This window comes from Trichechus manatus, unplaced genomic scaffold (assembly GCF_000243295.1).
Source record: "Trichechus manatus latirostris isolate Lorelei unplaced genomic scaffold, TriManLat1.0 scaffold00092, whole genome shotgun sequence".
Classification (NCBI taxonomy): Eukaryota; Metazoa; Chordata; class Mammalia; order Sirenia; family Trichechidae; genus Trichechus; species Trichechus manatus.
Genome location: NW_004444028.1, coordinates 698,146 through 709,954, shown reverse-complemented (window position 1 = coordinate 709,954; position 11,809 = coordinate 698,146). Strand labels below are relative to the sequence as shown.

The following is an 11,809-nucleotide window of genomic DNA, read 5'->3' as shown; positions in this document are numbered from 1 at the left end:
GGGTTTCTTCAGTCTCTGTCAGGCCAGTAAGTCTGGTCTTTTTTTGTGAGTTAGAATTTTGTTCTACATTTTTCTCCAGCTCTGTCTGGGACCCTCTGTGGTGATCCCTGTCAGAGCAGTCAGTGGTGGTAGCCAGGCACCATCCAGTCGTATGTAATTTTTAATCCTTAAAACCACCCTATCGTTATCTCCTTTATACAGACAAGGAACTTGAGGCTCAAAAAAGGTAAGATCTTTCCCAATATTACAGCACTGCTAATAAGGGACAATTTATATTTATGCCAATTTACGTTGAAAGTCTGTGTTTTTTCCACAATAGCTTAAGTTTCATGCATATATACATTTAAAATTATACAAGTCACATTTTCTTCATTAGATTTTTGGTCTCCGTGGTTCTCTGGGTCCAATAATTTTCCATTAAGTCTAGAACATCACTTACAGATTGAACCTTAGGAAGAAGAAGCCAAAGTGAGGTTTTGTAGAGCAATGACTTTGGAATCCAGTTCAGATGACGGCTCACTTTACCTAACGTTATCTTCTCACCTCCAGTGCTAGAGCACTTTAACCTGAAATGGATTTGGAATGATTTAAACGAGTTTTAAGAGCATACATTTAGACGGGTGTGTTTGAATCCCACCTCCACCAGTGATGAACTATTGTTCTTGGAGATGTCACCCTTTCTTGTGTTTCCTTATCTGTAAATGGAGGATAATAATAGTGATATCTATCTCATAGGCTCTTTGTAAGGAATAATGAGAAAAGAATATGCTTAAATCATACTTAATTAATAAAAACAAAAAACCAAACCTGTTGCCATTGAGTCGATTCCAGCTCTTAGCAGAGTAGAACTGCCCCATAGAGTTTCCAAGGAGCGCCTGGTGGATTCGACCTGCTGACCTTTTGGTTCGTAGTCTTAGCTCCTAATCACTATGCCAGCAGGGTTTCCACCTGATTAACCGTATATACTAAATTTAATATTATTAATTATTACCAATAAGTATTTTATGTATCAAGTAATAATAGAGGTATTGCGTTCAAAATTGTGATGGAGTTACAAGCATTAGAGTGTTTGGCACACAGCTTCAAAGCACATGGGGCAGAGAGTTTCACGCTGCATGTATTCTCTGATATGATTTTTTTTTTTTTGCAAAGCAAAATGTTTTTATGTACTTCCCTTTCGTCCCCACACCAGTTAAAACCTCCCTGATGGTATAATGGAGCCCTGATGGCACAGTGGTTAAGAGCTGGGCTGCTAACCAAAAGGTTGGCAGTTCAAATCCACCAGCTGCTCCTTGGAAACCTTATCGGGCAGTTCTGCTCTCCCCTATAGGGTCGCTGTGAGTTGGAATCCACTCAATGGCAATGGATTTTGTTGATTTGGTGGTGTAATGGTTAAGCACTTGGCTGCTAACTGAAAGGTCAAGGCTCAAACCCACCAGCCGATCCGTGGGAGAAAGGACCTGGCGATCTACTCCTGTAAAGATTACAGCCTAGTTAACTCTGTGGGGCAGTTCTGCTCTGTCCTGTTGGGTTGCTTTGAGTCTGAATCGACTCGATGACATACAACAACAGCCTTCATATTAGGTCCATGGGTGGCAGAAACAGTTTGTGCTCCATTACTAATCCAAAGGTTGGCAGTTCAAACCCACCCAGTGGTGATGTGGAAGAAAGGCCTGGCAATTTGCTTCCATAAAGATTACAGCCAAAAAAAAAAAAACTCATGAAGAATTTCTACTTGTAAGAAGACACAGGGTCACCATGAGTCAGAATCCACTTGATGGCAATGGGTTTGGGCCTTCATATTTCTCTTCCCACCCTCCTCTGTTATTTATTATTTCTTCTAGGGAAAAAAAATATTTTCCAAGATAATTCTTGAGTAAACCTTACTATTCTCAGATTTCCAAGATAATGTGGATTCATAACTGAGGTAGACAAACAGTCATATTAGTCCTGTTCCATACACACAAGTTCTGCCAAGAATACTCGAAACTATTTTCTGTTGGCATATTTACAATTCTGAGAAATCCACCGTGATGTATCCTTTATAGATAAAGTACAGGAAGGCTCAGGGCACTGGCACCTTTAGCTCTAAGTGGACACTGAAAGTCATCTGTACAATGTTTCCAAGTAAAAGTGGTTTACAGCTGTCAACCTGGATGAAATTAATGCTCAGCTTGTTTACTTCTATGTTATCTTACGACTTTGTAATCTGTCAATGGGTAGGAAGTCTTGGGGCATTAATATTTCATTTATAGTTGACTTCATGCATAGCTTTTTTTGCATTTAAGTTTATGAATTATATAAAATAACATCTTTCTTTCTGGAACTCAGTGTTCATGACGAAGAAAAAAAGTTAATATAAATTCCTAATAGAACTAGGATGTCAACACTTATCATGTATTGCTATATTGATTTTTTTGATGAGTAAACGTCAGCCCAGAGAAATGAAATGGACCGTCTCCATGCTGAACTATAACACCGTGATGGCACCTGTCATTGGCATCTGAATATATTTAGTGTTGATGTTACCCGCCTTAGCCATGGCTCATTTCTGCCCCCCAGATCAGGAAGTGGACCCATTTCCTGGTGGGGAAAGCTTTCAGTTGTTCATGCTTAAGGGGAAATACCATAAATGCATTGTTTGTTGTAAATGAAATTCTGATCACACTTGTAACCACTGTACTTTGCTATCAAACCCCAACGACCGAGTTCAACCTTTGATCAAGGGGAACTGAAAGGCGTCTGAAGGAATTGTTTCACTCCGTGTCTTCTCCACCCCCAGGTGAGTACAAAATGCCGCGGCCTCTGGTGGGAGTGTGTCACGAATGCTTTTGATGGGATTCGCACCTGTGAGGACTACGATTCTATATTTGCGGAACACTCCTGTATGTATGCCTTAGCCCTCTGCTGCCAGGGACGAGGGTGTGAGGACACGGCTAGGCAGGGAGGGAGGGCCACAGAAAACTCAGCTCGGTTTTCATGGTGTGTTTTTGCTTTCTACAGAATTGTAAACACCCTCTGTCCAGTTTTAAATGTTTCAGTTGGAAACGGAGTTCATTTCTGCAAAGTGAATTGAACCTTGGTTGTTTAGCATATTTGTCTTTTCCCACGTGTTGATAAATTCCTTGAGGGTTGAAATTCTACCTTACCCATCTCTGTTATCCACAAAAGGTCTTGCTGTACACAGTAGGCTTATAGTAAATGCTTTTTGAATTGAAAGAAATTCTTTAGGGTGCTACGATTTTATGATGAGAAATGACAGGTTCGATGAAAAGCATTTTAGAGCTGTCTTTCAGCTATGACTTAGTTCAAACAGAAGGCTTACAGTGATTTCAGTTGAAGGTTTGCTAAGAAAGAGAAAGGTGGAGATAGAGGTACAGAGACAGAAAGAGACAGAAAAACTGACAGGCAGACAGACAGCCAAAGAGAGACACCCAGACTGTGGGGACCAGTGAATGAAAAAAAAAAAAAAATCGGCAGAGGCGACACATTATTAGTAAAACTATTAAAACCATCTCTACCATTTCTCTTACGTTTAGCTTAAAATTATGATTAGCTGGTACCAGTGCCTGTGCTTTTATCAATAAAGAGACCTCTTAGATTAAAAAATCTTATTGTTGAGTCTCTCAATCCTTCTTCATAGTTTAAAAAAAAAAAGCGATGCCAAGAAATAGCAGTCTTGTTAAAGCAAAGGGGTTTTAGTTTCTTTCAAAGAAAGTGATGGGTGATGGCACCCCATGACAACCACTATTCTGAAGAGAAATGAACAGTAAACCCTTGGAATGTGACTTATCCCGTTTCGATTGGGCTATTTCAGTCCAGGGAAAAAGCACTTCAAAGAAGCAGGGCTTTAAAATAACCTCGCCTGCCATTTAGGAGCTGGATGCCTGAAACGTTTTTTAACATAATTCATAAGGTCTTTATTTCATTTTTTTGAAAGGGCCCCTAAATCTTTCCCTCCCCTCCCTCCCCGCCCCCGTGCTAACCTAGCTCTACCTACTAAGATGTATGATTTGGTCAATAAGAGTGGAAATTGGTGTGAGTATTGGGCCCATTCCAGAAATGCAGTGGTATGGTTAGATCTGAGAAGAAAAAAAGAAAGAGTAAACATTTTAAACCTTTAAATAATGTTACGGACGTTTGAGTAGGAAGAAAATAAAATCACCCATAAGCCTACGAGGCAGAGAAGAGCACTATTTGCATTTTACTAAGTTCCTTTTTCGTCTGTTGTTTATACTATTTCATATTTTTTCTTTTGATATGTTCCTAACTATTAATTCCAAATAATATACTAAAGACCCATTACTTCACTTGTCTTTTACAAATCGTTTGTAAGCTAAAGGCCACAGAGACGAAAATGCGTTCTAGTGCGTGCTGACCAAAAGGTCGGCAGATCGAATCCACCAGCCACTCCTTGGAAACCCTAAGCGGCAGTTCTACTCTGTCCTATAGGGTCACTAAGAGTTGGAATTGACTCAATGGCAGTGGGTTTTTTGGTTTTATATATTAATAACATAATTTGTATTATATTACCCATAAATACGGTAAAAACTGATTTTATACTTTAATTTCCTCTGTCTTAGATGCAGCATAAAAATATTTTTATTTTAAATACAGAAAATTGGCCACATCTTTGCAAGCAACCTATTGCTAAATAGATTCTAAGGTCACTCATTGAGGAAAACTGATTTAAAATGCAAGGAAGCCCCAAATCACTAAGAAAATAAAACATAATTCAATGTTGTACCATCAAAGCAAACATTTTATTACTTCTCTAACATCGATGATTCTGACTTGAGTTAATTAACCCTCTGTTCTAGATATAATTTCTGCATTTTTAATTTACCTACTTGTGACGCATAGGTCAGGAGACTTTTAGAGTTGAAGATGTGGCTTCTATTGCAGAAGACAACTCATACTATTCCACTTCTATTTGCCTGATCTTACCACATATTCTTCTTGGCTGTAGCTTTAAAATATGCTCATTTACCCACAGAAGGTTGATGTGTTAGTATGAAGTCTCGGCCAAGAAGGGTACTGATCGGAAGGGCTGAAAGAGAACATGATCTGGCTTCCAGAAATAGTTTCCTGCTCCATAGTAGAATATTTTTCCCCTCCTTTAAAGATATGCTAATGGATGCCACCAGAGTGAATTGGCAAGAGGTCTTGAAATATTTTCTCCTGCTCCTCCATACCAAATTTTGATGAGTTTTTAAAAAAAATTTTTGTTTCTTCAATAAAACTTCAAATAAGTGTAGTGATCATTTACCCATTTATTCATTCAGTATTTATTAGGTAAGCTCTGCAGAAGAGTTACTCTACCTTCAACTCAGCATTCAGCTATAATACTTGTGAGCAAGACTCATTGCAGAGCAGGAGACAAAGAGGAAAACATTTATTTAGTTCCCACTATGTGCCGGGCTCTCTCTTAAGATGGCAACAAGATTAAGTAATAAAGGGAACTTAAACAAATAGTTGGAGCCCTGGTGGTGCAGTGGTTAAGGGCTATAGCTGCTAACTAAAAGTTGGCCAGTTCGAATCCAGCAGCCGCTGACTGGAAACCCTATGGGGCAGTTCTACCCTGTCCTAGAGTGTCGCTCTAAGTCGGCATCGACTTGGCAGCAACAGGTTTGGGTTTTTGGTTTAAACAAATAGTACTGTCAAGATTCTCATAATATTGTTTAAGTTTTACAAAAAACTCATTTCTATATTCATGCAAATTTAAAGTCTGTCTTCTAGGAATGGACCTGTGTTAATGTACTTGGTTGTCTGTTCACGTGTCTCTGTGAATTAATATCTTTCCCTTCTCTGTGTCATAACCATGTGTCCTGATCACCCAGTGAAGCTGGTGGCAACACGGGCGTTAATGATTACTGCAGATATTCTGGCTGGGTTTGGATTCATCACTCTGCTTCTTGGCCTTGACTGTGTGAAATTCCTCCCTGATGAGCCCTACATCAAAGTCCGCATCTGCTTTGTTGCTGGAACCACATTACTTATAGCAGGTACTGGTCTAGACTAGTGATGGAGGTAGAGAGAGATCCTTATCGAAGTACTTCAGTGGAGCTTCAAGACTAAGACAGACTAGGAAAAACACCTGGTGATCTACTTCTGAAAATTAGCCGATTAAAACTCTATGGATCACAGCAGAATACTGTCTGATACAGTGCTGGAAGATGGGCCCCTAGGTTGGAAGATAATAATGGACTCCAGCATGGGAACTACCATGAGGTTGGCGTAGACCAGGCCGCATTTTGTTCTAGTGTGCATGGGGTCACCATGAGTTCGAGTTGACTGGGCAGCAACGAACAACAACAACATCCCCATAGTCAGCCTAGTGATAATATAAAGGCTTTGTATGCAACAATCTGTTTTATTATTTATCAGATTTTAAAACCGTATAGTTTTTCATACAATTTTTCTCCAGAATACTTTCTGGGAAATCACTAGATACCCCATTTTTTATAAAACAATAAACCAAACAAAATTTCAAGGAAATGCAGAAGCTGAAAAAAAAAATTCCCACAGGAAAGGCTAAAGAAATGACTTAATTAAATATCTGAGGATGGCTAAAGGCATGGAAACATCACTCAGAATTAGTGTTCTAGATAAAATAAAGTTCATAATCTTTCCAAGTTACAAAAAAGGAACCTACCCCCAAACCTGTGGATGACAGAATTATAGAAAAGTTGTGGCAATTTATATTCTGTTTTCTAAAGGTTATGTGTTCATGATCTAATCCTTCTTAGAGTTATTGCATTAAACAATTAGGACAAGAACGTAAAAAAATGGTTGTTTGCTTAGACATCACTGGTTCCCCAGGGGGGTGACAAAAACATGAAAGCTTTTTGGGAGGGTACAAATAACCTTTTCCCATAGCCTTTTGTCCCCACTCCCAGCTCGCGCCTTCATTTCTTATATCTAAGCCTTGACATGAGATTTATACCTTTAAGGTGATAGGACACTGATGTCATCATATCAAGACAGTTGTCAGATTGGCTAATCTATTGGGATTAAATTTGACTGTGAAGGAGTAACATTTTTTAGTCCATTCTTATATGGTGTGGGGTGGGGAGCGAGGGTTTATTTTAAAGTAAAGATTATTTTTAATTTTCTTCCTTGTTTTTAACCCCAAAACATTAAAATGAACGACTTTAAAAACACAGCTTCCATAAAGATGCCGACTGTGTAGCTGGCATAGTTTCAGTTATGGGTCTGGGGAGTTGGGGCAGGGGAACAACAGGCCTCTCTTAATGATATATGTATTTTCAACTTAAAACACTCAATACAGAATGAACATATGCTCTATAGTATTTGTCTTGAACTGTGTATTCTTTCGTTTTTAATATTTTCCTTTCTGCAACACTAAAATGATTTTGAAAAAAGATAGGAAAATTAAAGAAACCCATAGTGACCATTTCAGGTTCAGAAAAACCGATGAGTATTGCTCTTTCATATTTGTATTTCCCTACATGTATATACTAAGATATAATTTGGAAGAGACACAAGATAGAAAGCCAAAGAAAGAGATAGAGGAGAAGTGTCCAAAATTTGAGTTGCCCATGAATTCATAGCATCCTTATTACCCCTCTGAATCACGCCAGACATTTTGGATAGTAGGCAGATGTCTTGGATCTACATTTGGAAAACTCCAGGCATATTTCCTTTCTTTCAGGTGCTCCAGGGATCATTGGCTCCGTGTGGTATGCTGTTGACGTTTATGTGGAACGTTCTTCTCTGATTTTGCACAATATATTTCTTGGCATCCAATATAAATTTGGTTGGTCCTGTTGGCTTGCAATGGCTGGATCTCTTGGTTGTTTTTTGGCTGGTGCTGTTCTTACCTGCTGCTTATACATCTTTAAAGGTAAAAACAAAACAAAATCGCATACGTTCATTTCCACTATCATACTTCCCAACCCAGTGGAAACACGTCGCACCGGCACAAAATAATGTCACTCATTTAATTCCTACCTATTGCCTGAAAAATTGCCATCGTTCAAGAACAACTGAGTTACAATACTTGAACCTCATTACCCAATCAGTGGTATATTTCTTGGAAAAGAAAACCTACAGCTAAACCTCTGTCTGATATTCAAATACATAATGGTTCTTTAGATGGATTATCATCTTCTATATCTCACTTCATCCAAATTACTAAATTTATATTTGGAGTTAAATAAAGAAATGGGCTGAGAATAAAGTCAAATATTTGTTGTTAAAGAGTTTGATGTGTTACTACTGGGTTTCTAAAAACCTCTCTTAAAAAAAATAAGTAAATCCCTATCTTCATCAGAGAAAAATTGAAGTTTTTGGCTAAATTTTAAATCTAAAATAGCTTTCAGGATGAAAGTCCTGGGTTCTTCTTAGATGATTCCTACTTAGAAAGAATATTTATATTCTTGCCCCTTTTTTGAGAGAACATATAAAATGGTACTTTTGTTCCCGTTTACTGAGCAATACTTATGTTTATATAGCTGCATTAATCTCTTTCAAACAGGTATTGGACCTGAGAAGAATTACCCTTACTCCATGAGAAAGGCTCATTCAACTGCGGGTGTCTCCATGGCCAAGTCATACCTAGCCCCTCAGACAGAGACTGCCAAAATGTATGCTGTAGACACACGGGTGTAAAGTGCCATGTGTTTATATATTAATTGATCAATTAATATCTTCAAGTTAATACAATAACATGTCAATCCAGGAAAAACAATTATTTAGACTTTATGTCAATTAATTTAATTGCTCAATTTAATCAAAAAGTTTCATTCATCTATCACTTCTCCTTTCTATTATTCTCATATCTTCCCTCATTCTTTTTCTCTTCACACACACACACACACACACACACGCAAACACACAGAGTCTCTCCCTCTCTGTCTTTCTCTCTCTCTCCCTCACACAGACTTTTTCAGATAAGATTGCTAGGACTTAGACACGTTTGTTTGTGATTTGTGTATTACTATATTAGAGATTGTGACATGGAGATATTAAATACAATGACACTTTAATAATAGCAACTTTCAAAAGAGGCCAGAGATTATACTCTTTGAAAGGGCTGACAAGCTCTTAGCTGTCTCCCTAGCTTTGGTTCACTTTTTGTATTCTCAATTCAGAGAAATATTTGATAACTCTGAAGAAAATGAATCTTGCAAAGTCAAACTATTATATATAACGCCTAAGATTGCTCTGATTCTTTTAAAATAGAAAAAGAAAAAAACAGCTCCATATGCCAGCCACTGGTGGGAGTTAAAGACAAGAAGATCTTCCTCTACACTCTAAATGTCAAAGGCAAATGTCAAATTAACATTGGAGTCAGTGGTGACTTTCTACCTAATTAACAACATAAGGGATTTGTGTATTATTTCACCACTACTCTAAGTTTATCATGTTATCAGGAGGGACCAGCCGCTGGAGAAGGACATCATGCTTGGTAAAATAGACCATCAATGAGAAAGAGGAAGACCCTCAATGAAATGGATGGACACAGTGGCTGCAACAATGGGCTCAAGCACAACAACAGTTGTGAGGATGGCGCAGGATGGCATAGTGTTTCATTCTGTTGTACATAGGTTTGCTATGAGTCAGAACTGACTTGATGGCACCTAACAACATGTAGTTTGCCTACATATTGCCAAATTATTAGACCTACAACAGTAATAGCTAAACCAGGAAGTTCACTCATGTCTTAATTGAATGTCCAAATATGTTTCATGATTGCCCCGTACTAGAATTCACCATTTCAGGTGACTACCACTCATCATTCTTAGAACCCAGCAAAATAACTGTCACATGATATAATTTATATAAATATTTATCCAATTAAAGAAATAAATGTTCACAACTCGCTCCTAAATTTTTTTAAATAAAAGATGTGCTTTTTGAAAAAATGGAATTATATACATGCTTAAAGAAGTTAGTGAATGATTGCTAATGGGATTTCATTCATATTCATAATGTAATCATCTTCAGTTTTTAAAATGCAAAGTTTTTTTAAAAAGGTTATGGAATTTAATCTCAAGTTTTCTGATTCCTTGCAATTCACATGAATAGCTTTAATACCTTTGCAGTACCTTATAAAGAATAACAGCTGAACTAGAAATGAGTTCTTTGGAGAAATGGAAATGAAGTTGTGAATCTCTGAAGACCTCAGAAGAAGCATTTCATATATAAAAAGCCAATAGTAATGGGAAAATGAGATGTGATAAAACCTACTACATATATTAATGTTGTTGAGGATATTGTTCATGATTCTGCAAAGAATCTGCACTCTTTACTAGTATTCTCAGGAGCAATTCCAATCTTATCTTTGAAGCAAGAGCAATTGATTCACTTTTGTCTCATTGATATCATTAACTATCAATTTCTTTTTTTTTGGTGGGTTGTATGTACGTTCTGTTGTTGTTGTTAGCGTTGCTGTTGAGTCAATTCTGACTCATGGCGGCCCTGTGTGTTACAGACTAGAACTTCTCCATAAGGTTTTCTTGGCTATAACCTTAACAGAAGCAGATTGCCAGTCCTACCTTCTGTGGTACCAATGGGTGGGTGGGCTCGAACCACCAACTTTTAGATTAGCAATCAAGCGCAAACTGTTTGTGCCACCTAGGGACCTTGTACTAGTTATACAGGTATTATTCCATGCATTTTAAAACTCATTTTGTATTCTACTTTTTTTCTCACCCTTGGTTATGTTGTATCTTTATTTGTATTCCTCCTTTTACTTAATAATATATTGTCATGTTTTATGTATTCTATAAGTCTCTTGAAATTTTTCTGGGGTAAAAATTAATTAAAAAGGTTCATCAGATTTTAAAGATGTAAATTAGTCCCTTTTGAAGATTTCATTTGTATGAGGGAATATTTCAGAGGATTGTTGTGATAATTGAAATACATGACTGTTTTGAATTTTTTCTTAATTAAAACTTTTTGTATATCCTGAGAAGAATGTTAATATTTTTTTTTTCAATTTCCCTGGGAATATTTATTTATAATACATTTTGATTTAATGAAGCACCACAAAATGAGGCAAAAAGAAAAGTATTTTGCACAGCATCAAGTGAACATACACAAATTAAATGGTGAAGAAGTAATAACTGACATGGGGGTGACTGAATAGGCCAAGAGTAAAATAGAATTAGAAGTCAAAGTGCACACATATGAGAGTGTTGGGTTGAAACATTAAAATAGCCCACTAAATTCTGAGCGTTATAAATTTAGTCATGTCATGTTAATATCAACAAAATACAAAAGAAAATTTATTAATTTTACTTACATATATATATATATTTTACTTATCCCTGTATTAACTACTTATGTTCTATTATCACGCTGTATTTGGAATTAGCTTCCTGTTATTATGAAAGTTGTATGTGTGCATTGTAGAAGGTTAGAAAACACAAGCAACCCAAAATATGTATCTTATTTAAACACCAAGACACCGTATTCCCTCCACCTAGAACGTTACGACTCCTAACACCTCACTGGAAACCTTGGTGGCATGGTGGTGAAGAGCTATGGCTGCTAATCAAAAGGTAAGCAGTTGGAATCCACCAGGTGCTCCCTGGAAACTCTCTGGGGCAGTTCTAGTCTGTCCTATAGGGTCGCTATGAGTCAGAATCGACTCGATGGGTATGGGTAACACCTCATTGTCTATCTTCATACCTTTCCATATGTCCTTGTTTATACATATACATACATACACACACATGCTCATATACATATATATACATATACATGTATTTCTTTTTGACAGAGATCATTCCGTACGTGTTGCTTTGTAACTTACTTTTCTTTTTTAGTTAGCAATCTC

At 37.2% G+C, this 11,809-nt stretch overlaps 1 protein-coding gene across 1 annotated transcript in view; it reads left to right on the top strand.

Annotated features, from left to right (window-relative positions):
- CLDN16 (claudin 16) overlaps window positions 1–8,634 on the top strand; it is a 20,651-nt gene extending 12,017 nt beyond the window's left edge. Inside the window, 4 exon segments of the mRNA XM_004382230.3 lie at window positions 2,783–2,885; window positions 5,841–6,005; window positions 7,676–7,867; window positions 8,501–8,634. Coding sequence (XP_004382287.1) covers window positions 2,783–2,885; window positions 5,841–6,005; window positions 7,676–7,867; window positions 8,501–8,634 — 594 coding nt within the window.
- The last annotated feature ends 3,175 nt before the right edge of the window (window positions 8,635–11,809 follow it).